Here is a 25,870-nt window from a genome sequence, read left to right as displayed (position 1 = left end):
CAGGAGGGTATTAGAGGAGTGGAGCTCAATTCTGAAAAGCCATATTTTTCTTTGGTTCTTTGTTCCCTAATCAAATCAGTGGAAATGAACGTGAAGCGCCTCGCAGAGCAGGCTGGCAGGAGCCTTCCGCAGAGCTCCCGTTCATGCGCCTTCTCCCTCTGGAGTGATGCCATCGTCACGGTGCTCAGAACAGTGGAAAATTCATACTTTGGCTGCAAACAAGCGGACGGTTTCACGTCCGATGGAGGACCATTTAAAAATGCTTCTGTATTTAGGGCTCAGAACAACTGCATCTTGGGGTTATTGTTTCTCAGAAAAATTAGTTTCTAGGGGATTAGCCATGTGCTAACCAACCACGTCTTCCTGAGATTGCCACGGTGTTAAGATGTAATTAACTCAAAAGAACTTAGTTTTTTTCTCTCTACAACTCAGCTGTTTTATTTGAGCACCATGTGTCTGTCACCAGGATAAGCCCAAGTATTAGAAAGGGAAGATGTAAGTATGTATGCATGCATTTTTATCTAACAAGTCCAAATAACAGGGGTATCTGGACTTTTACAAACTGAGATTTAATGGCTTAAAGAAGATTCCTGAAGCTAGGGATGGAAAAACCACCAGGCCATACAACCAAACATGAATGGAAATCAAACCCACTCTGCCCTCCCACAACGATACTAACTTGTTACCACTTAACCACCTTTTAACCAAGTACACATGGTTTGAAAGGGAATCTGAGGGAGCTGAAGGGATGGTGGGTAACATGAAGCTTTCAAACCGCTGGCAGACGAGAAATGTTGATGCAGTTGGTTTTAAGAGTGTGGAAAACGAGGCAACTAGAGATAAGTGCCCAGACTCCTGATGGCTTTCCACTTCCCAGGCACGACTGCTCCTAATGGCTGGGAAGAGGCAAATGCCAGGCTAGCTGCTTTGAGCATTACCCCACTTCCTGGCCCCCCCCACAGAGCTGCATTGTTCCCGCTCTGGAGCGCACTCCAGCACTTCTGAGCAGATGCTCATCTCCACAGCCAGGGCTGTCTAAACCTTATGCCCTCTCAGTCATAGTCAGAGCATTCTTTTTTTGATCAAATGAAAGAAACCATACAAACGGCAAACAATTGCCGTTATTCCCTGCCTTGTTTGAACAATGAAAATTATGTGCACTATGATCTCGAACAAAATCTTCACTATGGTAGGGCCATAAAAAAAAGCCTGTCCTCGGGAATAAAACAATCCAGATGTGGCAGGAGCTCCTCTGCGGGAGCTCTCACATGCTCCACTTTTTGTTTCCTGCTGCTTCTCACCCGACTCTACTCTTCTCCGCCTCTGTCCACAGAAGAGGCCACAGAAGAGGATGGACAGAAAGTTTTCTCTCCCCCAGAACGCAGGTACTCTTTGGTTCCAGTTCAACTTGAGAGAGGCCCCTTGTTTGCTAATTAGTATGGCATCATTTAAACGTGAGTTAGTTTACGATCATCAACAGAGGCTGACCACCTTCTTCAGAGAACAGTGAATTAAACTGGCTGCGGGGCTGCAGCCCTGACAGGAGGCTCTGAACTACACCTATGTTCCTCAAACGTGCTGTTACCGGGAAAGTAGCCTGCATGTCTCCCAGGCCCCCAGAGGGATCAGCTGCACTGGGAGGGTTTCACCAAGCACGCTTGGCCAGTGTGGGCCACTTGAGGCTGAGAGGGGAGGGCTCTGAAGCCTCCCAACCCCATGCCCCCGTCATCAAGAGAGGGCAGGCTTTGTGAGGGAAGTCATCCTCAACACAGAGCTTCCCAAGCAGGAATGCTGGCTGAAAGCACAGACCACAAGGCCTGCAGCCATCCTAGGGAAGGGTTTGAGACCAAGTGCTCTGAAGCCTGGAAGACAAAACCAGAAGAACAAAAACAGGGATGCAGGAGCATCTGCAAAGATAAAGAGAAGAAAAAGCAGGAGAATCTGCTGAAAGAAAATGAAGCAAAAAGTGAGGATGCAAATAGCAACGCAAGCACAAAGAACACAGCTTAAAAGGAGGGCGTTCAGATAACATCGAACTCAAGGGATGGCCACTCTGCACTTAGTCCTTTCCCATTCTAGAAAAACAGAAAAAAATAAGTAAAAGATGAAGATGGGGAGTGGACAGGAGAGGGGCAAAAGAAAGGAAAATAGCAATTGACATAGACATAAAGATACTCGGAGCTCAGTTCCATCATGTTGAACTAATATCATTATTCTTATTGGGAACTCCATGCTCAAATTTATTTCAAATCTACTACTCAGTGAATTCCACCACCAAAAGAGCAAAGACTTATCCTTTCAAGCGTGAGCCCAAGAAGAACGATCCAACAAGAGCCCCATTGTAATTTTCAAGGGAGGCCACTGCCCAGTGACCTAACATCACTCTTCATTTCCAAAAATTCATTTAAAATCCAAATTAGTTTTGTTTGATTAGCATTCCAAGATGACCTGTTTTGGGTTAAAATATAGCTGGATAGCAACTATTTTTAAGGCTCACAGAGCTGGGAGGGATCTGAGACTACTCAGTGCCAGAAAGCAGGCAAATCTCCAAAGAAGGGAGTTGCTTCTCCTCTACAAGATCTCTATGGATGGAGTTTTAAAACCATCTGTTTCCAAGAATGGAATACTAAAAAGGAATATTTTATCTACTAATGGTCAACAAGTTCTTCACTGCACTCACCTGAGAACTCTGTTATTTATACCCATTTGCTCTACGGTGGAAAAGCCACAGACTTAGAGTTGCTGGCTGGGGCCTAACTCTGCTTGTTCACCCTATGTGGTTGTTCCTGTCATTATGCTCCTTTTCCAGAGGAAGAAACTGAGGTCCAGCGAGGTTTGGTAACTTGCCCAGGGTTACTTAGTAATGGTGAAGCTAGGATTCCCGAGACATGTATACCTGACTCCAAAACCCATTCTCTTAACACTCAAGGCATGCAAACCACCCATCCTGCTCCTGGCACATTTTATATCCTCACAGAGCCAAAATGCTTCATTTAAGGCCAGTGTTTTGATACAGACTGTGAATAAATATGACAATTCCTTAGTGAGTTTCTCCAATTATAATTGTTTAATCACACATCCTTTTCACAGAAATGATTTGTGCACAGCTATCCTGAATAAAGCTTAAATAACCCAGATTGATGTTTTTGGAAATGGTTTTCTACAACACACATTAAAAAAAAGTGAACCCATTAGTCCAAGAAGTCAAGAAGAGCAACCTGGATTTATTCTGTCTCTAATCAAAACAGCATTTATCACAGGTGAGAGGAGAGGGGGTTGGAACTGGGTTTCCCAGACATTTGGCAGCTCATTTTCTCTCATACCTGTGACTAAAACCAGATTTGCAAATTAAAAATACGCCTATCATTTTTTTCCAAGACTATTCAAACAAAAGAGCCTGCAATCTACCCACGCCAACACTGCTTTAACTTGAATGAGAAGCTGGAAAGAATCTTGAGATCCACTTATTTTCCAAATAACAAACAAGAGATTTTTTTCCAAACTGGCTTAGTGGGGGGGGGGGGAGATGGAGAATTTCCAGTTATAGCCCTGATAACATAGTTCCCTGGCAGATAATAACTGCCTCGTAGACTCTAATCTGAAAGGAGAGCCACCAATGAAAGAAAGAAAGAAGATAAAAACTCAAAAATTTATGAGGGAAAAATTAATTTCCTCCCAACCACATGCTCAGGATAGGAAAATACAACATTAAACAGATTTTTGGAAGGAAAAAGGGAAGGGAAGATGATGTACTTTTGAACTGAATTTCATAACCCAATGGTATTTACCGGTCTGGTACTCTGCTCTTTGCTCTCCCACACTTTCTTCAGCTGTTCACATCATTCTATCTCATGTGTAAATGGCATCATCAAGGCCATCTGGTAAAATGCATAGAAAGCATGAGATGTTCAGAAATCCGACACTAAATCTTCTCTCCCGGTTATCCTGGCTAAATACAGGAGTGGAAAAATCCAGGCCCATTCTCTGAATCCAACTCAGCAACCACTCTGGGGACGTGAGTACATGTAGCCAATGCAATGGATCAAAAGACAAGTTATTTCAAATATCTATTTCGTGTACCTAACAATCAACATATGAAGTTATTTATATTACCAGTTAAAACCCTTTTGGGGTGATTTCCAACTTCAAAGGGATTTTAAAGGGTTTAGAATCTACTATGTGCCAAGCTCTGTGCTAGGTACTTTCGCACAGTGATTTTATTTTATTTAATGTCAAATCCTACCTGTTTCTCCTTAAGCACAAGAGAGGTAGCACATACAGGAAGGAAGAAAGAACTGGACCAGGAGCCAGATTCTGGACCCAGCTGCATTTTATCTGTCTGGCCATTTAAACTTTCTGAGTGTCTGCTGCCTCATCTGTAAAATGCAGGAGTGAAACCTGCGAGGCCTATCCTGGTGGGCTGTGTGAGGGTTAATTAAGATAATAGATTTGCTAGTGCTCTGCTGACAGTGGTGTTCAGTAAGAATGTATGCTGTAAGTATTATTATATTCCAGGCCACACTGAGGTAGGACTTTGTGGATCTCTGACCAAGGCTCCATCTCTCAGCAGTGACTAATTTTACCGTCTACAGCACAAGAGGCAGACAGAAGTATAAAGGGCTCCAGGATGGCTCAACAACAGCAAGGGTATCAAAGTCTGAAGAACTGTCTTGGATGTTAAGCTGGAGATGCTGAAGGTGGTAAAGAACTGAGGGAGAAACTTAGGCAAATAGCTCAATCTTTACTGTAGCCGTTGATGCAGAAGAGGCAGCCAAGAGAACACAGGACCTCAGAGCCAGAGCCCTGGGTGTGCAACACGGGCTTCAGGAATTTTTGATGGTCTGATTTTAGATAAATCACTTAGTTTTTCTTTTTCCTTTTTTTCTTTCACAAAACCAGAGAGAATAATATATGAATCCCTGTGTATCTTCCTATCACCTAGTTTCAACAATTATCAACTCATAGTCAAACTTGATTCATCTGTCAACCAGCCTCCTTTCCTGGATTATAGGTGCATTAGTTATCTATCACTGTGTAATAAATTACCCCCAAATTTAGTGGCTTAAAACAACAAGTATTTATTATCTCATCCTTTCTGTGGATCATGAATTAGGAAGCGGCTGGATGGCTCCGGCTCAGGGCTACTCGCGAAGCCGCAGTCGGGCTGGAGGCAGGGATGCAGTCATCTGAAGGCTCTCCTCATGCTAGAGGAGGGGGTGACAAACTACGGTCCACAGGCTGAATCTGGCCCACTGCCTAGCTTTGTCAATAAAGTCTTATTGGAACACAGCCTCTCCCTTTCACTTACATACTGTCTGTGGCTGCTTCTGTGCTGCAGCAGCAGAACCGAGTAGTCGTGATAGAGACCAAATGGCCCACAAGCCAAAAATATTTACTGACTCTTTTTTGCTTAATTGCAGTAACTATATATATATAACATATATATAACAATATATAGCTTTCAGATGTACATCGTAATATATTTTGAATTCTGTGTAGATTACATCATGTTCACCACCCAAAAATTAATTATAGTCCATCCCCTCACATGTGAGCCTAATCACCCCTTTGCCCTCCCCCCTCCCCCCAAGGTAACCACCAATCCATTCTCTGTTGCTATTTGTTTGTTTGTCGTTGTTATTATCTTCTACTTATGAGATCATACGGTATTTGACTTTCTCCCTCTGACTTACTTCACTCAGCATACTACCCTCAAGGACCATCCATGTTGTCACAAAAGGCCGGATTTCATCATTTCTTATGGCTGAGTAGTATTCTGTTGTGTATATAAACCACATCTTCTTTATCCATTCGTCCTTTGATGGGCACCTAGGTTGCCTCCAAGTCTTGGCTATTGTGTATAATGCTGCAGTGAACATAGGGGTGCATGAATCTTTATGCCTTTGTGTTTTCAAGTTCTTTGGATAAATACCCAGCAGTGGGATAGCTGGATCATATGGTAGATCTATTCTTAATTTTCTGAGGATACTCCATACTGCTTTCCATAGTGGCTGCACCAGTTTGCACTCCCATCAGCAGTGTACGAGGGTTCCCTTCTCTCAACATCCTCTCCAACATTTGTTGTTTCCTGTCTTGTTAATTATAGCCATTCTGACCAGAGTGAGGTGATACCTCATTGTAGTTTTGATTTGCATTTCCCTGATAGCTAATGATGTTGAGCATCTTTTCATATGCCTGTTGGCCATCCATATATCTTCTTTGGAGAAATCTCTGTTCAGATCTTTTGCCTATTTTTTAACTAGGTTGTTGATTTTCTTGTTGTTGAGATGTATGAATTCTTTGTATATTTTGGATATTAACCCCTTATCTGATACATGGTCTACAAATATCTTCTCCCCCAATTGTTAGGTTGTCTTTTCGTTTTATTGATGGTTCCCTTTGCTGTGCAGAAGCTTTTAAGTTTGATGTAGTCCCATTTGTTCATTTTTTCTTTTGTTTCCCTTGCCCAGTCAGACATGGGACTTGAAAATATGCTGCTAAGACCAATGTCAAAGAGCATACTGCCCATGTTTTCTTCTAGAAGTTTCATGGTTTTGGCTCTTACATTCAAGTCTTTAATCCATTTTGTGTTGATTTTTGTGCATGGTGTAAGGGAATGGTCTACTTTCATTCTTTTGCATGTGGCTGTCCAGTTTTCCCAACACCGTTTATTGAAGAAACTCTCCTTTCTCCATTGGATGCTCTTGGCTCCCTTGTCAAATATCAGCTGTCCATAAATGTGTGGGTTTATTTCTGGGCTCTCGATTCTGTTCCATTGATCTGTGTGTCTGTTTTTGTGCCAGTACCATGCTGTTTTGGTTACTATGGCTTTGTAGTATATTTTGAAATCAGGGAGTGTGATACCTCCAGCTTTGTTCTTTTTTCTCAGGAATCCTTTGGCTATATGGGGTCTTTTGTTGTTCCATATAAATTTTAGGATTCTTTGTTCTATTTCTGTGAAAAATGTTGTTGGAACTTTGATAGGGATTGCATTGAATCTATAGATAGCTTTAGGAAGTATGGACATTTTAACAATGTTAATTCTTCCAATCCAAGAGCACGGAATATCTTTCCATTTCTTTGCGTCCTCTTCGATTTCTTTCAACAATGTTTTATAGTTTTAGGTGTACAGATCTTTCACCTCTTTGGTTAAGTTTATTCCTAGGTATTTTATTCTTTTTGTTGCAATTGTAAATGGGATTGTATTTTTAATTTCTCTTTCTGCTACTTTGTTGTTAGTGTATAGAAACACAACCAATTTTTGTATGTTGATTTTGTATCCCACGACTTGACTGTATTCATTTATTGTTTCTAAAAGTTTTTTAGTGGATTCTTTAGGGTTTTCTATATATAAAATCATGTCATCTGCAAAAAGTGACAGTTTCACTTCTTCTTTTCCCATATGGATCCCTTTTATTTCTTTTTCTTGCCCGAGTGCTCTGGCTAGGACTTCCAATACTATGTTAAATAAGAGTGGTGACAGTGGGCATCCTTGTCTGGTTCCTGTTCTTAGAGGAATAGCTTTCAGTTTTTCTCCATTGAGAATGATATTTACTGTGGGTTTGTCATATACGGCCTTTATTATGTTGAGGTATTTTCCTTCTATACCCATTTTATTTAGAGTTTTTATCATAAATGGATGCCGTATCTTTTCAGATGCTTTCTCTGCATCTATTGAGATGGTCATGTGATTTTTATTCTTTATTTTGTTAATGTGGTGTATCACGTTGATAGATTTGTGGATGTTGAACCACCCCTGCATCCCTGGAATGAAAGCCACTTGATCATGATGTACGATCTTTTTAACGTATTGTTGTATTTGATTTGCTAGTATTTTGTTGAGGATTTTTGCATCGATGTTCATCAGTGATATTGGCCTGTAATTTTCTTTTTTTGTGTTGTCCTTGTCTGGTTTTGGTCTCAGGATAATGTTGGCTTTGTAGAAGGCGTTAGGAAGCCTCCCCTCCTCTTCAATTTTTTGGAAGAGTTTGAGAAGGATAGGTATTAAGTCTTCTTTGAATGTTTGGTAGAATTCACCAGGGAAGCCATCTGGTCCTGGACTTTTATATTTTGAGAGGTTTTTGATTGTTGTTTCAATCTCCTTACTGGTGATTGGTCTATTCAAATTCTCTACTTCTTCTTGGTTCAGTTTTGGAAGGTTGTATGTTTCTAAGAATTTATCCATTTCTTCTAGATTATCTACTATCTGACTCCTTTAGAGAAAATGTTAGCCAACCCCTGGCCTAGAGAATCTGCTTCCAGGATGGTTTACTCATGTGGCTGTTGGTGTAGGTCATGTTCCTAGTCATACGGGCCTCTCCATTGGAGCCTTGAATGTCCTCACAACATGGCAGCTAGGTTCCCAAGAACGAGAGATCCAGGAGGGAGCAGAAGGCAGAAGCCATAATGTGTTTTTATGACCTAGTCTCAGAAGAAACATATCAACATTTCTGCAGTATTCTATTAATCACAACCAACCAAGCTACAAGGTGGAATGGACTTCACAGGAGTGTAAATACTAGGAGGCAGGGATCATTGGGGACCACCTTGGAAGCTGACAATCACAGTTAGTGATCCTTTCCTTAATCTATAAAATCAAGGTTTTGGACAGGGTCATTTCTATAGAATTTTTCAACTTTGAGAATTATATGATGCAGAGAATTTCTGACACTTTATATTTTTGTGCTTTATCATAGAATGCATTCGATTAATATTTGTTGCTGAATTTTAATATCTGTATTTTAATTTTGACTTAAGTATGAATTCAGTATAATTTACCATTTATGTTCTTAGACCCACTATCAATGTGAAGTGATTGTTTTCCTTTAACTAGGTAGTATTTCATAAAGGTCTTAAATCCAAACACTTCCTGTTTTCTGCATTCTATTCTTAGGAGAAAAAGGTGAATAACCAAATGTGCTGTTCTTAGGGATTTACTTTAAAGTCTAAATTTCCTAGTCTATCAATTACTATATTTTCAGACCAATCTCTTAGGTTTGCATTTATTGCATGATATAATATTCAATTATTTCCCTGAGGTTCTGTAGCATTGGTAATCAATGGAAAATAATGCTGTTTACTATGTTAAATAAGAGATTATCTATTTTAGAAATTTACTAGTAATTAAAAATAAAAACAAATCTGTGGTTTCCTGACATGGTTAAGTACTCAATTATGCTTTCCCAAATCCCATATACAACACTCAGAGGATAATTTCAAAGTCAAATGACTAGAATTTGGTAACAGAAAAAGGCACATAGGGATGGGGCTTCGACTCTAATGTTGTTCATTTAATTCCTGACTCATTCATTCAACAAATATAAATTCTGTGCCTGGAGTAATCCTGTCCCTAAGAAGCTTCTAGTCTGGTGGTGACACACAAATATCTTTGACCTTGATGAAGCCAACAGAATAGTCTTTTTATATCCTAGAACATTTGGTAAAAAAGTAAATAGATGCATACATAACAGTGCAGGCATGTGCCTGGAAAAGGAAGACCGACTCTCACACATATTGGACCTCAAGGCAAGGTAACTATCAATCTAGCACAGAATCGGAGATTGGCAATTTTAGACATTTTAATATCTTACCAGAACATATCTCTTTTTTTCTTTTTAAATATACAGTTTTAAGCATTCTGACATCTCTAGAATAATTTATTATGGGGTGAATTTTTTTCTTTATAAACACATTTTAATGGCATATGTGAACACATCCAAAGCATCACTTCCACAGCACAGTGAACCTGAGGCCCTTCTCTAAGGAATGAATCTGTGCTTCCAGGCCCCTTCTGCCCACACCGTTTCTGATCTACTCAAATGGCGACTAGGAAGATGCTAAACTTTATTCTGTTTCATGCCCTATTCAGTAATTTCCACAAGTAAAAATAAATCTGGTTCTGATTTGGCCTTGTTCCTTACATCTGGGGGGAAAATTAAGATATACAAATTTTAAATTTTGCTTAGAAAACCGGGGGAATGAGATAAGTAGCAATTTACACAGACTGCTTACTAGGGAAGACAAAAATCACCAGAGGCTTTCTAGAGCTTTAGCGAAGCATCTTATTTTAATGTCTGGATGTCTCTGGCACTTTAAAGCATTTTTTTCTCAAGTGAGAACAGAAAATACAGGGGGCGGGGAAGGCTATACATCAGTGATAAGGAAAAGACTGTTACAGAGTCTAAATTTGTACAGAGTAAAAACTACTTTAGAATTCTATCTGGCTTGATTTAGGGTTATTTTATGGTCTTTTGGGAGCTACCCTTGTTTCTGATGGCAACCACAGTCAGTCCTTTTGAAATAGGATTTGCACTTTATCAAGCTAGGTAAGGAATCCTCATAAAGTGCTCACATGTAATTCCTCAGGATCCCAGAAAGGCATATGATCTAACTCTCTCCATTTTTGCCAGAGTACCTATTTTAAGACGCCTCTTTTTTTGTCCAAGGACATCATTTGTCCTTTACTTAATATATTAGCTTCTGACCTATGTATGAGTCAACAAACTGAGTTTTATTAAGCAAAGATTTATTCAGTCTACTGGGCACCAGGCCCTGTGCTGAGTGAGGGGATTCAAGGATGAGTAAGGCATCACCTGGTCAAAAGCAGCAGGACAAAGGCACAGAAATGGGTACCAGGCCTCTATGTCACACAACGGAGGGCCCCTAGGAGGCAGAGTCTGTGTAGGGGATGGGGGAACAAGGTGTCTGGGTGGTCAGATTATAATGCAGCAGGGGTGCTTGGGAATCCACGACTAGTGTGATCCTGCTAGACCCAAAAGGAAGAGGAAGAAGTGACAGGAGAGGGGGTTAAAGAGGTGCACAGGGGTCACTACCTGTTAGAGCATTAACACCTTTGAAGAAAACTATCATTTATGAATTGAAAAGAAATCTACTGTGAAAAACCACACAGAAATGGCTAACAGACCCTATCCAGAGAACTCTTCTGAGGAGGCATGGCACACTCACAGAAGGCTTAGAACAGTGCCTGGCTCACATACCCACCCCCTGATGCCAGCCAGCTGTTACTGCCCTGTTATTACCGCCCAGCTGTGTTGGGGTCATGAAAACAGGCATGGCTGCTGCAAAGATGGAATTCTGATTCATCATCTAATCTGGTATTTTATCACAGAATTCCTCCTGGGTTTGCCCAGTGATGCAGGGCACCCAAGCATGAGGTGGTCCTCCCCTTCCATCACCGTCCTCATCCACCCCCACCGCCCTGCTTCACACTGTGTCTTGTTCACGCTGTCTCGCTCCAGCCTCACTCCGACCATATATGGGAGGCACAATTTTGTCAACCTCATTTGAATGTCAGGGAGATTATGACAAGAGGAAGGTCAACTCATTTGCCCTGAAGCTGCACAGGGCCGTGAGACAAACTGCCTGACACTGCAAGAAAGGGAGAAGCTGGCTCCGGGGCTACCTGAACTCTCGAAACACTGTAAACTTCAGTTTACAATGACCTTGAACTTACCAAGTCAGGCCCTGGGGCCCTGGGAGATGGACCAGCCCCTCCCCAAGGACTGAGGTTCCAGCACTGCCTGACACTGGCTTTCTGAGAAGCAAGTTTTGTAATGTGGATTCAACATTTCACTCTGAACTACGTGTTGGCAGATCAACATGTGGTTACATATTCAATAATCAAATACTTCAGCCTCCTTATTCTGTGTTGTGAAATTTTTAACTTTCCATCACAAATGCTTATATATGGGGGCTAGCCTGGTGGTGTAGTGGTTAAGTTCACGTGCTCTGCTTTGGTGGCCTGCAGTTCAAGGATTCGGTTCCTGGGTGGAGACCTACGTACTGCCCATCAAGCCATGCTGAGCTGGTGTCCCACATACAAAATAGAGGAAGAGTGGCACAGATATTAGCTCCGTGACGATCTTCCTCAAGCAAAAAGAGGAAGATTGGCAACAGACGTTAGCTCAGGGTTAGTCTTCCTAACCAAAAAAAAAAAAGCAAAGAAGCAGCAGCTTATATATAACATAACTTGAGAGTACAAATGAAGGGAAAGAAAAGTTCAGAAGCTTTGGGAAATGTTGGAAATGCTTTAAACATACTTAACCCTAGAAAAAAAAGACATTACTTAATGTAGGCTGGCCCAACTGGCCTATGCTGTCAAGGGTCCGAGACCTGATTTGACGTCCCTGAGGGCTATAATTAGCATTGTGGTGTCTTCTCAAATTCCTTATCTTGCTCTTTCAACTGAATTCTGAGGCTGTTATCTTTCTCAAAGACTCCATTTGGACCCGTTACCTGGCTTCTCTGAGTGCTCAGCTCTGGGAGGGCTGGCTGCCCAGAGGCCAGATAAAGCGGTCACTGTGCTGAGGATGTTGTGTCCTTGTGCTGCAGGCCTTTGAGTGAGCAAATGGTACCTGGATTAGACTCCCTTCTATTTTTAATTGGATCTTAAAATTACTGAGAGTTGAATAAATCAATTTGAAAAGAAATAAAAGGGCATCACTAGGATGATATTTACTGTCTAGAATTCTTTGTAAAGGTCTCACCAACCCAAGCCTAACCATTTGAAAATGCCCTTTGCAAAGCAAACCATTTTATTTTCCCGAGTTTGCCTCTCACCTTCAAGTATATCTAATTTGCCTTTATATTTAGAAATGCCACATAGTTTCCTATTTGACACCAAAAAAAGAACTGCTTTCAGTACACTAGTCCCCCTTATCCACGGAGATACACTCCAAGGCCCCAGGGGATGCCTGAAACCGTGGATAGTACCAAACCCTATACATACTACTTTTTGTCCTATACGTACATACCTATGGTAAAGTTTCATTTATAAATTAGGCACAGTAAGAGATTAATGGTGCTTTGGGGCCATTATTAAGTAAAATAAGGGTTACATGAACTCAAGCACTCCGATATCACGACAGTTGATCTGATAACCGACATTGCTCCTAAGTGACTAAGGGGCAGGTAGCGTATACAGTGTGGATGCCCTGAACAAAGGGATGATTCATGCCCTGCACAGGAGGAAGCAGGATGGCGTGGAGCAATAGGGCAGGTTTTCAAGGTCAGCGTCTGGGCCCCACCTTGGATTTAGGGAATCAGAATCTTCAGGGTATGGGGCCTAGGCACACGTATTTTTCAAAAGTTCTACTTTCAAGATGCACAGCCCAATTTAAGAACTGTCCAGTGACTTAAATTTCTCGATCATGTTTTTGTCCATAAAATGGGAACTGAGGTGAAAAGTAGCAATTCAAATATAAATTAAACATAACATAATAATTATTCCTAAGTAGTAACTTTTCTTAACGAGCTTACTGTCAATTTCTGGTCACTTAACAATGAAAGAATCTGGGACTAAGCTAGGCATTAATGAGACTTATTGTTAAACATGTATTCAATAACTCCATTTTTGACCAGGGCCCACCAACTGACCAGAGAACATGGCAGAAGCTCTCTCTGCTTTTGGTACATGGGCACAGCCAAGAGAATTGAGGCTCCGCTTATTTACAAGGCAGACAGTTAAATGTTAGAGCAAAAAAACAGAATCAGAAAACATTATACACTCTAGAAATGGCACTAGTTCAGCAAGTAAACTGAAGATACACCAGTTAATTTGAGTTTCTGAAAAGCACAAAGAGTGGGTGACTTTTCACACCCAGGACCTTCAGGACTTTTCAGGACCTCTGGACAGTGAGACTAGACAGGAAATGTGATGAAAATCTGTGTCTCTGACTGGCGACAGCATAAACTTGGGTGGCCCATGCAGCAGTGTCAACCACGCAGCAAGGCTTGGGCCAGCAAGAGAGAGAAAGCAGGGGAAGACCTGCCCAGCTTTAACCCTGACCTTTTATTCTCAGATTGTAATTTTAACAAACAAGTCGTGGTGACAGCTGGAGGGAGGAATGCTTCTCCTGGGTTTGCACTCAAGGCCCTAAGAAACTGCAAGCATCCATCATTGCCTCCCGCCCACTTACATTTTTCCTTCTTTTTAAATAATATGAGAGAGAATTTTGGTTAGTGTTTTATTTCTCAAAAAGACGAGCGTAAATAAATTTTGCCTTTGACTTAGGGCTTTGCTTCACTGTCAGGTAGGGTGTATCTGAAGATATGGGAGTCCAGGAGCTGAGACGACTTGAGAGGTCACTTAGCCACATCCACAGTAAACACCAACACCCCTGAGTCCCCCAAAAGCAAGTATGACAGCTCTGCAGTAGGACTTCAGGTAAATGTATGTAGTAACATGACACACGTTAATAGTATTCAACATCAATAAAGACCCTTTGCTCTTCAGACAAATACATGGCAACATGCCATCCTGAGAGGAAAGTGTTACTAACATGAAGCAAGATATTGCGTTGACCTGGAGTTAAGGTATGTATACTGCAGCCAAGGAGCTGCCTGCCTCAATCCAGAAAATCTCACTAGAAATGCGATCAATGGAGAATCCTATTTACTGAAACTCTTCCAGAGGCAATGCTGTACAATTAAAAATCTTTTTGCTTATATGCCCCCTAAAATTTTTCGATGCTATGTTCCATCTCACACAATTTTAAGTGGACATCTAAAATTTTCATCATAAATTAAATAGTTGCAAAAATTTTCTAGCATACTGTAAATACTGACACTTAAAAATAAACTATTAGGTCACTCTTTTAAAGATACCCAAGATATTCTAATAAATACCAAGGCGATATGATATTCACCATCACTCGTTTAAGAAATACACAAATATGCTCTTAATTAATAGTGACAATTTTAAGTGTTTCCTTATTTCCCTCTTTGAAATCACATTTTCTTTCCACTTCTTCCAAAGAATTTTATCCTAATAAAATATATTTTTTTGCTTGAAAGTATCAATTACTCTCTTATACTTTACTTCAATAACAATATGCTCATAAGTGGAAATTTAAACGTTTAAAAAATTTCCTGTGACTCAAAGTCTCACTATAAGTGTTTAAAATTGTCTTCTGGACTGATCAGTCATTACAACTAGAATTGGTGCATAAATGATAAAAATTATCTAAATTAATATGCATTTTGATAGATAATTATTGAACACAAGTTTCTGGATACACTTTGCAAGCGCAGCCTGAAGAAGATGGATTCAGTTTTGGCGGGAGGGAGATTAGGGCGCCTGTACTGAACCGCAGCTTAGCCCCTGAACCTTGGTGTTGAAAGGTTCTCTGTCACCCGGGAGTTGCTCCGCCCACCCCTCCCCGTCCATCTGACTTCTCTGCCCCTCACCCGCGTGGTCTCAGCCTCTCCTCTAAAGGAGAGCTGAGCAGATAGCTTAAAAAACGGAACGGGGGGCCACACTGACAGCCTGTAGGCCTGTCCTCTAGACTCGGTCTCACTCCAACCTTACCGGAGGTTGACTGAGAGATTTACAAACAATTCTCACTTTGCCTCGTTTTGCATCGTGGTTTCCACTTTTGATTTAAGGTCTCAAACTTTATTTGCAAAATACCTATCATGTGAAAATAAATTTTACTCTAAAAATTTCACATGACGTTTACAATTTTTACAAAAAAAAAAAAGCATATAAATGCTTATAAAAAGAAGGAGAAAGCAGGGTGTGTGAAGAATGTGCTCACCAGGTGTGTCTGAAAACAGCATTAGGGAATTTAAGGAATTATTCAAATCAATAACACGAGGGAGGGCTTTATTCCTTATTTACTTACATTAATGTTTTAATTGCAGAAAAGTATACAGATAAGAAACGGCAAAAAAATCCCCCTTCCAAAGAATTCCTGTTGACCTTAAAAAAGTAATAAACACGCATGGTCAGAAAATTCAAACTGTACAGTGAAAGAGAAATCTTAATTTCTCTCTTCAAAGCTAACTACTGTTCATGGTTTCCCGGGAGCCCCTCCCAGAAAAACAAATACACATATCAGCATTCATCTACTTCTCTTCCTTCCCTCCTTTTCTTTAAAATCTGACTCAAAAGGCATCATATTGTTCCGTATCTTACTTTTTCCACTTAACAGCCAACACACACCACCACAGACCTTTTTTTAAAAAGTGGGTTCATTTATCACATGGAACCATATCAAACCCAATTTATTTAACCAGTCTCCTACCGAGGAATTCAGCTGTCTCTAGGTTTTTGCTAATAAAAATGTTTCACTGACTATATTTTGCTACACTTTGCAGATATATCCATTACCCCAGCAAGACTTATTTTGCTTTGGAGAGTAATTTAAATTTGGATTCATTTGCATTCTAGAGAGGCTTGAATCAATTTACACTTCAGCCAAGAGTATATAAAAGAATGTCGGCCGGCCTGGTGGCGCAGCAGTTAAATTCGCATGTTCCACATCAGCAGCCTGGGGTTCGCCAGTTCCGATCCCAGGTGTAGACATGGCACTGTTTGACAAGCCATGCTGTGGCAAGCATCCCACACATAAATTAGAGGAAGATGGATATGGATGTTAGCTCAGGGCCAGTCTTCCTCAGCAAAAAGAGGAAGATGGGGAGCAGATGTTAGCTCAGGGTTAATCTTCCTCAAAAAAAATAAATAAATAAATAAAAAGAGCATCCACTTCCCCAACCCAATGAGGACAGGTCATCAACTAATATTTGCCAATGAAACAGGTGAAATGTGGTATTTCATTGTTGTTTGAATTTACATTTCTTGAAGTTTGAGTGAGGTTGGGCATCTCTTCATATGTTATCCTTTGATTATTGGACTGTCTTTTTTTAATGGGTTTGTAGAAAAATTCTTTTGAATTAAAGATATTAATAATTTTTCATACATTACAAATATATCTCCAGTTCAATTTATCTTTTGAGTTTTCTAATTTTTTTGGTCACATAGAAGTTTTAAATTTTCATACATTTTTCTTTATCAGTATTTTTCTTCACAATTTTTGAATTTTATGTCCTAATTAGGAAAGCATTTCCCATTGTGAGATGTACCTGGACTTTTTTATAGACCTTTTATGTTTTAAATTTTTTACATTTAAATCTCTCAAAAATTTGAATTTTGTTGGGGGAGTTGTGCATAAGGAATGAGGTAGAATGACGTGTAATAACTTTCCCAAATGACTTTTTGTCATCAAACTGTGTAACAAACAATCTTTCCTTTTTTTCCACTGACATAAAGTCTCACTTTTACCCTAAACTAAAGCCCTAGTTTGGGGTTTTTTTAAAAAAGATTTTATTTTTCCTTTTTCTCTCCAAAGCCCCCCGGGACATAGTTGTGGGTCCTTCCTGTTGTGGCATGTGGGATGCCACCTCAGCATGGCTTGATGAGCGGTGCCACGTCTGCGTCCAGGATTCCAACCCAGGATTCCAACCGGCAAATCCCTGGGCTGCCAAAGTAGAATGCGCGAACTTAACCACTCAGTCATAGGGCCAGCTCCTAAAGTCCTAGTTTTATTTGGGTCCATTTATGGCTCTGTGCTCTATTCCACTGATCTGTGTGTCCATTTCTTTCCTAATTCAAAATGGATTTAATTACTGTAACTATTGCATTATTCAGAATACATTTTAATGTCTGACAGAGCTAGAGGCTTCATTTTTCTTCATTTCCAGAAGTTTCCTTGCTTTTTCTAAATTTTTTTTCCTATGTATTTGAATTGGTATTACATTTTCACAAGACAATCTTTTGGTCCCACCAGAATTTTAAAAATATTCTTCATATAGGTTATCCCTATTGTTTTCATAAGTTACTACCTAAAGGTTTTATATTTTGGTTTCTTTTGTAAATGGGAGTTTTTCTTCAATAATATTTTCAAATTGGTTATCATTTCTTGTGAAAGGAAACAAGTGATTTTAGATAAACTTTGTAACCTGCCTCCTTTCCAAATTTTCCTATTGTTTCTAATAATTTATCTTGTGATTTTTTAGATATATAATCTTATAATCTTCGAGTAACGGTAAATGTGCCTCTTCCAGGTTACCTCAACTTTTTACTTCACCCTCTGATGTAACTGTTGGTTTGCACCTCCAGAACAATGCTGAATATCTGTGGTGATACTGGGTTTCCTGACATCGCCATCAATGCTTCTGTTATTTCACTACTGAGCATGATGCTCGGTTTTGATTTAAGATACAAACACACTGGCTAGCCCACATGCCAGAGGTGAACTTGCCCGATGCCTGGGAAACACAGGTAATTTAGTCTTCTCACCTCCTGTCACCTAAGTGACAAACACGAGCACAGCAATGGTGTGGTGGACCCAGGCTTCCCCCTCTTTGTACTCTTATCCACAGTTCTTATTCTAGGGTCACTCCAACTAATCAGGGGCACGCTCTGCTCCAGCATGGGGTTCCCCTATCTGCAGCACTACTCTTTGAGCTCTTGCTTCTATCAGTCAGTCAGCTTGAGTGAGTCCTCCTTGAAATGTTTTTCTCCTAACACTCCAAACATAAGAGGAAATGTTCCTGTAAACTTGGTTTGGAAGCCTAAAGGACTGCGTGGGTCAGAGAGGTGCTGGACCCAGAGCTGGTCTCCTAGACAATATTGCCTTATTGATTTTCTTGGTCAAGTTCCTATGTATCACTAGAGAAAACTAGCTCTGGGCTTCTAGGAATCTTCCGCCTCCCTACTCTCACTCTCCTACAAGTAGAAAATCACCAAAATGACGAACTCCAGCATGGCTGTTTGTATTTTCTTTCTCTCTTTTTTTTTTTTTTGGTCTCTGGTAGAATGTGGAAGTCATTGGGAAGTGGTTTCTACTTTCGTGGCAGTTTTTGCTGCTTCTGCCCACACTTCCTTGGTCTCTCACTCTTTGAAGATACTAATCAGGATGCTATTTACTCACTTCTCCTCTGTTAATGTTTCTGTAGGAGGCAGACTTAGAAACTGTGGGAGCTGCCCCAGGGTACTTCTTGGAAATTTCTGTCTTGTTCTTTTGCTGAATGCCAGCTCTATTCTTTATTTAACATAGCTTGAATATTTTCGTTTTGCTTAGTTTAATTCTTCTCTTATTTACATTATTAGGATTTTGGTTTTGTTATGCCATCCTAAACCGGAGTCTTCTGTATTTATTTAAACTGGTAACTTCAGGGTTGAAGGAAATGCTGAGGGTAAGTCCTCTGAATTATGTCTCCTGGCGTTTGCTAAAAAAAAAATACCTTTGTTTTTAGAAGAGTTGCTCTTACCTGCTGCTTGAGTGCCTCCAAAGACTCAAATTCCAATCTGGCCAGTTTTATCTGGATATGCCGAGGTTTATCAGCTATGGCAAATGCAAGTATAAACTTTAAAGCCAGGAGTGCATGCTGAAAACGAGAGAGAGTACATGTTGACGTGACACATTAGACCATATGTGCAAGACAACAAATTAGGACCTCAGCAATCTGCAGTCCTTCTCATTACTCCTGGGTAATTTCTAATTACTGGCCCGTTAGGTATCAAAGATCAACCAGGCCCATGAGTTACATTTAACCCCTCCCACGGTGGTCCATTCAATAATTACCAATGTACTTTGCCTTAGTCTTTTAAAATCAGTTATTACCTTAAATTGATACCATATGCTACTCTCAATGTTTTACAAAAGAAATTTATTCTGAAAAGTCTTTCACAAAATGTTTTTTCCTACCTGCGTCTAAATTCCCAATCTACCCTAGCATGCAACTTTTGCAGGGTCACTCCATTCTTTGCCCTACAACACCCTCCCTTGTGCTATGCTTCAGGCTGAGTTAGATGAAGTGGACATGTGTCTTAAACATCAGGTCCCTTGAATCCCCTGCAACCTCAATAGTGTCTGGTGTAGTTTCTTTCATGAAATGATAATCAATAAATACTGATGCATTAATTGATTGTGATGTACTACCTCATGCTGCTGACTCCATATACTGTAGGGCAGGTATGCAGAAAGGGAGAGTGCATCCTTTATAATACGTAAAGTGTACCCATTATAACATGGGAAACTTAGAACTTGGCTATTTTATTTCCCTTCTACATCGACATCATAAAGAGGTTCTCTATAACATGATAATATGAGGTTTATAACTATGCTTCTTTCTCTGCAGAATAGAAATAAGCCAAGAGGATTCTTCTAAAGATAAGCCTGCTCTTTAGATGCGCAGCCTCAATCTACTGATGCTTCTCCAGTTCTAGCATCATTTTGTGATCCAGAATCAACATCCACAGAAATGTGCACGATCAAAAGAAGAATAAAGTTGCCTCTTTGATGATAGTATGACTTACTAAATATTACAATCTGTGAAATAATTTTTAAAGGTAAGAAATAATTAAAAGGCATTAAGAAAATCAGTGAAGGAAACAGAACAGCCTTTAAGAAACGTTGCATTGAATTATTGACAGAAAAAGAAGACAGCTGAAAAAAATTAAATGAATTCTTTACTGTGATATTTTCAAAAGGAGGATGAAGGATAAATAACATGTGGATATCTCTTGGGAGAAGCATGAAATAATGAAGGAAGTCAACATCATAACAGAACAAGCAATAATTCAATCCAAAGACTTGAAAATCAGCAGAACTCCGGGGCAGGCCAAGCACTGCCTGGTATTAACAAGAGCTCTAGGGTAGACCAGGACAGGCAGCCTTCACTGAAACGTGACCGCCACGACTAAAGATGACACTGGAAGATACTGATTAGGTACCTATAGTGGGAAAACAAGTAGGTAATACAGTGTGGATCAGATGACATCATATGTTGCAATTCTGAACTAACTGAAGTGAATTAACAGGAACTTGGATGTAATCTACCAAGAATAAATGAGTAATTCAGAAAAGCTATACTATGCCATTATTTCATTCCAATAGAGTAGTGAGATATAATTTCATATGACTTAACCTCATCAGGAGAAATATTAAACAAGAAATAATCAAATTGACATACGAAAAGAAATCTTCCATATTTTCAGAAACTGTGTCCCCTCAAGTTGCCAGAGCCCCACCATGACCCGTCACTCACCCCTTCCCATCTCATCTTTACCCATTTTCTCTTCCTTGGAGTCTTGGTGGGAATTAGGGAGAAGAAAAGACCCTGCTAAGGTCTTCCCTTGGATGTAAGGTGCCTGTAAGATGTGTCAGCTCTTCTCTGGGAACCAGGACTGGCTAGTGGATGACTGAGCAAGGCTGCTGCAGACCTTGGCGCTCATGGCTTCCAGATGAAGTATTCATAAAACTCCCATGAAGGGAAAAAGTTGAGTATTTATTAGACAATATTAGTATGAAAAGGAGGTCATTTTAACTGGTTAAAACACTTATATGGCAATAAGCTTTTATGAGTAATTCTCTTTATTTTTCTAAAAATATTTTATAAAAAATGTTTTTAAAAGCCCCTATGTAGAAAAATCAGTTCCTTTTGAACTATTTCTGCAAAACAGGTTCCTAGTAGTCCTACTTATTTCAAGCTTTTAACTTCCCACTTAACAACTTAGTTAAACTCCTCGAAGAGCCCCTACAAACCCACAACTGAGTACTCTTTTGCTGGCTACCAGCACCACCAAAAGCCAGAGGAGAGGGGCATTGTGTCCATCCACTCTATCAGTGACTAGTGTACTGGACATGGGCTAAATGTTGAAGGATACTACAGTGAAAGAGATCATGTGCCAGCTCACAATCTAGATGGGGAGATGGGTACTCACAGGCCATCATAATGCCACGTGTACGTTACTCCCAGGGTATACACAAGGGGCCAGGAACATACAGACCAGCAGTTATCCCAGTTTTTAGCAGGTCCAAGGGGCTTCCTGAAGGAAGGAAGTTTGAACAGAGACACGAAGGATGAGAAGGAACTAGCTAGGCAAGGAAAGGAGGAATGTTTCCAGAGCAAACAAAGGGATGGTGGGGTTGAAGAGAGAGGGGCCAGAGAGGCAACCAGGAGCCAGATGACAAACGAGCTGTGAAACCAGGTTGAGGAGTAAGGAGGCACTGAAGGCATTAAGACAGCAGTGACACAATCAGATTTCTCCACTTGTGGCATGGAGAATGGACAAGTTAAGAGGCTGTGAAAGTACAGGCAAGTCAGCAGGGTGACCTGAAGTGTGTGGAAGAGCAATGGGGATGCAGCTTCCAGGACTGACTAGAGGGCTCATTAGGAGAAGACTTAATAGGCCTCCATGGCTCATCCACTGAAATAAGCACAGAATGAGGAGCAGGCTAGGGGGAGAAGGGGTCGTGTGGGCTGTAGACTTTCAGACGTCTATGGCATACCTGAGTGAAGATCTTCAGCGTGCAGCGGGACAGAGGGGTTTCAGGTTCATGAGAGGGATGAGGGCTGGATACAGAGACCTGGGAGTCACTGGCATGGGTATAAGTGGAAAATAAAGCCATGGGAATGGACGAGATTCAGAAGCATGTGCAGTGAGAGAAAAGATGAGATGAGGCAAGAAGAGGGTACAGGATGGAACTGGAGGAACAGAAACACACTGAGAAGAGGGAGAGGAGCTCAAAAAGAAACCAGAGGAGGAGGTGTGGATTGGCAGAAATCTAGGAGGCTCTGGAGTTACAGAAGCAAAGGGGAGAGAAAAAAGCCAGTCAAGGTGGGTGGTGGAAGGTCAAGTACATGAAGCCTGAAGAGAAACATTCGGGTTTAACCAGCAGGAGGCCTTTGGTGACCCTGGTGGGAGTGGTTTCAGCTGAGTGGTGGTCACAGATGCAAGACCATGGTGGGCAGGGAAGGGACAGGAAAGCAAGCAAAGGAGGGGCAGACAAGAGGGTTCAGAAAGTCTGGCTGGGAAGGAGGGGTAAGAAACAAGATGGTGGCTGGAGGGAGAACTGGGCTAGCCACCTGTTTGGTTTTTAAAGATGTAAGCCTTGGATATATTGAAATGCTTTGGGGAAGGAACCAAGAGAACGGTAAACGGTGAAGATCCTGGAAGGAGAAGGTCTAAGGCACAGAGCCAGGTTGCCATGCAAGGCAGGGGCTTAGCCAAAACCAGGGGTCTGACACTGTCACTGTCCAGGAGGGAGAAGTGACCACAGGAAACAAAAGCATTTGGGGACATTAATTTGAGAGTGAAGAGAAGAGTTTTAAAATAAATTTTGTGCTCAGAATTTGCAATTCAATACCTAAAATGAGGAAGGACAGGTGAGAATTACACAGTATTCTCACTTTTCTTTTACAGACTTAATCTGAAACCATCAAGTATCCTTTCCTCAAAACAGATAATCATAATCCTCAGCAGAAAAGTGTCTTAAAGAACAAAACAAAACAAAATGCGAGGTTCACTAACTAGATTGGAAGAAAATATAAATCTTCACAATGGTTTTCTTTGGCTGGTGGCACTATGGGTGATCTCTTTATCTTCAGTCTTTAAGGGACAGGCATTACTTTTATATGGGGAAAAGAACACTCACGTGAAAAAGAACACAGGGATTCCTCACTTAACAAATAAATTGCACATGCTCTGCCAGGCTCCTAACCCCGCCTAGTCATGACTGCCCATATGCCCAGTAAACAGACCAAAACCAGACAACCCGCAGCTCAGAGAGTCTAGCTTTTCATCTGGAGTCCAGGAATAAAAGAAACTGGGGGAAACAATCACTTTGTATCCATTAATTCTGCAAATACATAGAGAGCACTTATGCAGGCCCAGACTGCTTAGATGGTGGGCTTCCCCCACCACTTCCTTACCTACCCAAATCTTCCATCACACTGATTTTTTCCCCCCACTTTGCTACACGCCCAGAAGTTCCACCAATTACAGGTTTATCTGGTGTAACACACATCATCTTTAAAAAGTAAAAACACTCCTGGAGGGTTAAGGAGCATCATCATTCCCAGACACGTGTTAATTAATTTAATTAGCTGGTGCTAGCAAAGTCTTTCTCTCTGTCTTCCCCTCACCCCAGCAATCTTGAGCACTTGGGAGTGGGGTGGGGAAGACACCACAGCAGCTTCAGCGGTAGGGTACTGGTTTCAAGGAAGAGGAGTAAAGAGAAGCAAAAAAAGAACCAACATTGTCTCAACGGTCAGGAAAAGTTCATTTAGACATCCCACCCCCACATGCACACACCCCTTTCCTCCTGGTTTCTTTTACCTAAGATCCAGAATTCAAGTTGAGTATCATGTGGAATTAGGTAAGCTTTTGTGGTCTAGCCTGGAAACCTAAATAACATTTACAGCAATGTTTCAAAAGATCAATTTTTAAAACCTTGTTTATATTTTCCATACAGCAAATCTGTTTCAAGGCTAGAAACTGCTTTATGCTAACTGAACTGAGAAAAAAATGACAAAAAAAGCATTTTAGCTATTTTTACTTGTTTTTGTAAATAAAAGAAAAGATGAAATATGAATCTGCACAGATTTGAAGAAAAACATACTCAAAATGAATAGTTGGGTTGGCTTTTCATAGCCTGTCTATGAAAAGAGCAGACAATTTATGGGCCGTGATTGTGATTCTTCACCAACAATCTTCTTTCAAAGTAAAACTCACAAAATTATATCCTAAACAAAGTAAAGGAGAAAAGTAACAGTGGGGGTCGGGTGGGGAACTGGGCAGAATTTTAAAACTAATAAGTACAAAGAAGTTGGCTCCCCATAACAATATGCTTCAAATAATGATTATAGGGTGTCTTAGTTAGGAAAGGAAAAAAGAATAGGACCAGAGAAAATTAGCACTTGGAAGCTAAATGTTTTCTGGTGCCAGCAGTAAAGCACTGCCTACACTGCCATCAGTGTGTCGCTCACCTTTGGTCACTGCAGGGCTGTCAAACTTTTAGGAGTCTCGTGCCAGGTGCACAGAGAGTAAGCAAAACCATTTTATTTTACAGAAACTAGAAAACTCACAATATGATCGACAGTAGCAGCTGTGTTTGTAGCAGTGTGTCCCAACCCTGTCTCTTCTGAAATAGAAAATGCAAATTAGAGCTGAATTCTTGGAATCCTGAAAAGCTAATTTGATTTCTACAGTGGTATGTCTGCCACGTTACCTCTTCCCATTCAGAACCCAGCCACCACTGAATAAAAGAAACTCCTTCAAAAAAGCATCCTCTGCTGATTACCAGACAAATTATGTGTCAAATGCCAATTAATAAGAAATGATTAATGGAGCCAAGATTGAAAGAAAAAATTACAGAATTAGGCTCTTAAGAAAAAAACCTCAGGGATTTTGATTTTAAGATGGTAGACCAAGCACGCACATCCACTTCTTCTACCTCCCCAGAGTCCCCTGAAATGACAGAAACGTATATTCTAAAAAGAATGAGACTGGAAAACAAGAGAATTTGCCAGAACTTCTGAGTATAAGACTCATGGAGTGGAAAGTGCAGCTCAAGTCTCCTGAGACAAAGACAGTTCCTTCCAAAGGAGCATCAGAGAGAGGCCAACGTCAGATTCAACCCCACAAAAGGAAAGGATAGGGCCAGGGAGTCAGGCACCAAAGTGAATGCATTAAAGAGCTGGCTTCAGAAAAGCCAGGGCCTTAGGGAGCCCTTTCTCATGCCACCGTGTAACACAGTAACTGCAGGTTCTACTCTTGCACTAAAGCCAGAGACATGCCCTCTAAAGAAAGCATGTGATCTTCTGGAAGAGCTCCTTGTGTGGGGTTGCCAAACCCAAGAGAGAAGCCAAGCCCAAGGTCATGCCAGTCTCCTATTAAAGCTTTGGAGGCCAGAGTGATGTCAGCAGGAATAGAGGAATAGGAAGCCCCAAATCTTGTTCCCCAACAGAGACAGAGACTTAACAACAATACACAGTCCAAAAAGCCTTTATGAGAACTCCAGAAACCAGTTAAGAAGTCGTAGTACTCCAGGCAAGCACAAAACCAAGAACAGCTACATTGAAAGGAGGAAGAAAAGCCACTGGATTTCATCTATGATAGCCCTGCTTCAAGCTGGCACAGCTCAACACAATTGGGAGAAAACATGTAACTCGTGGCTCACTCTGGAGGGAAAGAGAAGAGTAGAACATACAGTTAGTGTTCCAGCTTTTGGCGGGACTTCCCTAGGGACTGGTTTCTATCTTATTAGATCGGGAGTGCTGG

At 40.8% G+C, this 25,870-nt stretch overlaps 1 protein-coding gene across 6 annotated transcripts in view; it reads right to left on the bottom strand.

Moving 5' to 3' along the window:
- The window catches only part of ANO10 (anoctamin 10), a 211,776-nt gene that overhangs the window by 33,026 nt on the left and 152,880 nt on the right, over window positions 1–25,870 (bottom strand). For 2 of the 6 annotated variants that reach the window (XM_070575697.1, XM_070575695.1), the window contains exons 12-13: window positions 19,075–19,191; window positions 15,645–15,721 (exon numbers count right to left, since the gene is read on the bottom strand). The exons of 2 other annotated variants lie outside the window; for them this stretch is intronic. In XM_070575697.1, the coding sequence (XP_070431798.1) occupies window positions 15,645–15,721; window positions 19,075–19,191 (194 nt within the window). The remainder of the gene's footprint in view (window positions 1–15,644; window positions 15,722–19,074; window positions 19,192–25,870) is intronic. 2 more of the 6 variants (XM_070575699.1, XM_070575696.1) reach the window with 1 other exon arrangement.

This window comes from Equus przewalskii, chromosome 15, assembly GCF_037783145.1.
Source record: "Equus przewalskii isolate Varuska chromosome 15, EquPr2, whole genome shotgun sequence".
Lineage (NCBI taxonomy): Eukaryota > Metazoa > Chordata > Mammalia > Perissodactyla > Equidae > Equus > Equus przewalskii.
The sequence above is the reverse complement of the archived record's forward strand: the minus strand, read 5'-3'. Positions and strand labels throughout refer to the sequence as shown.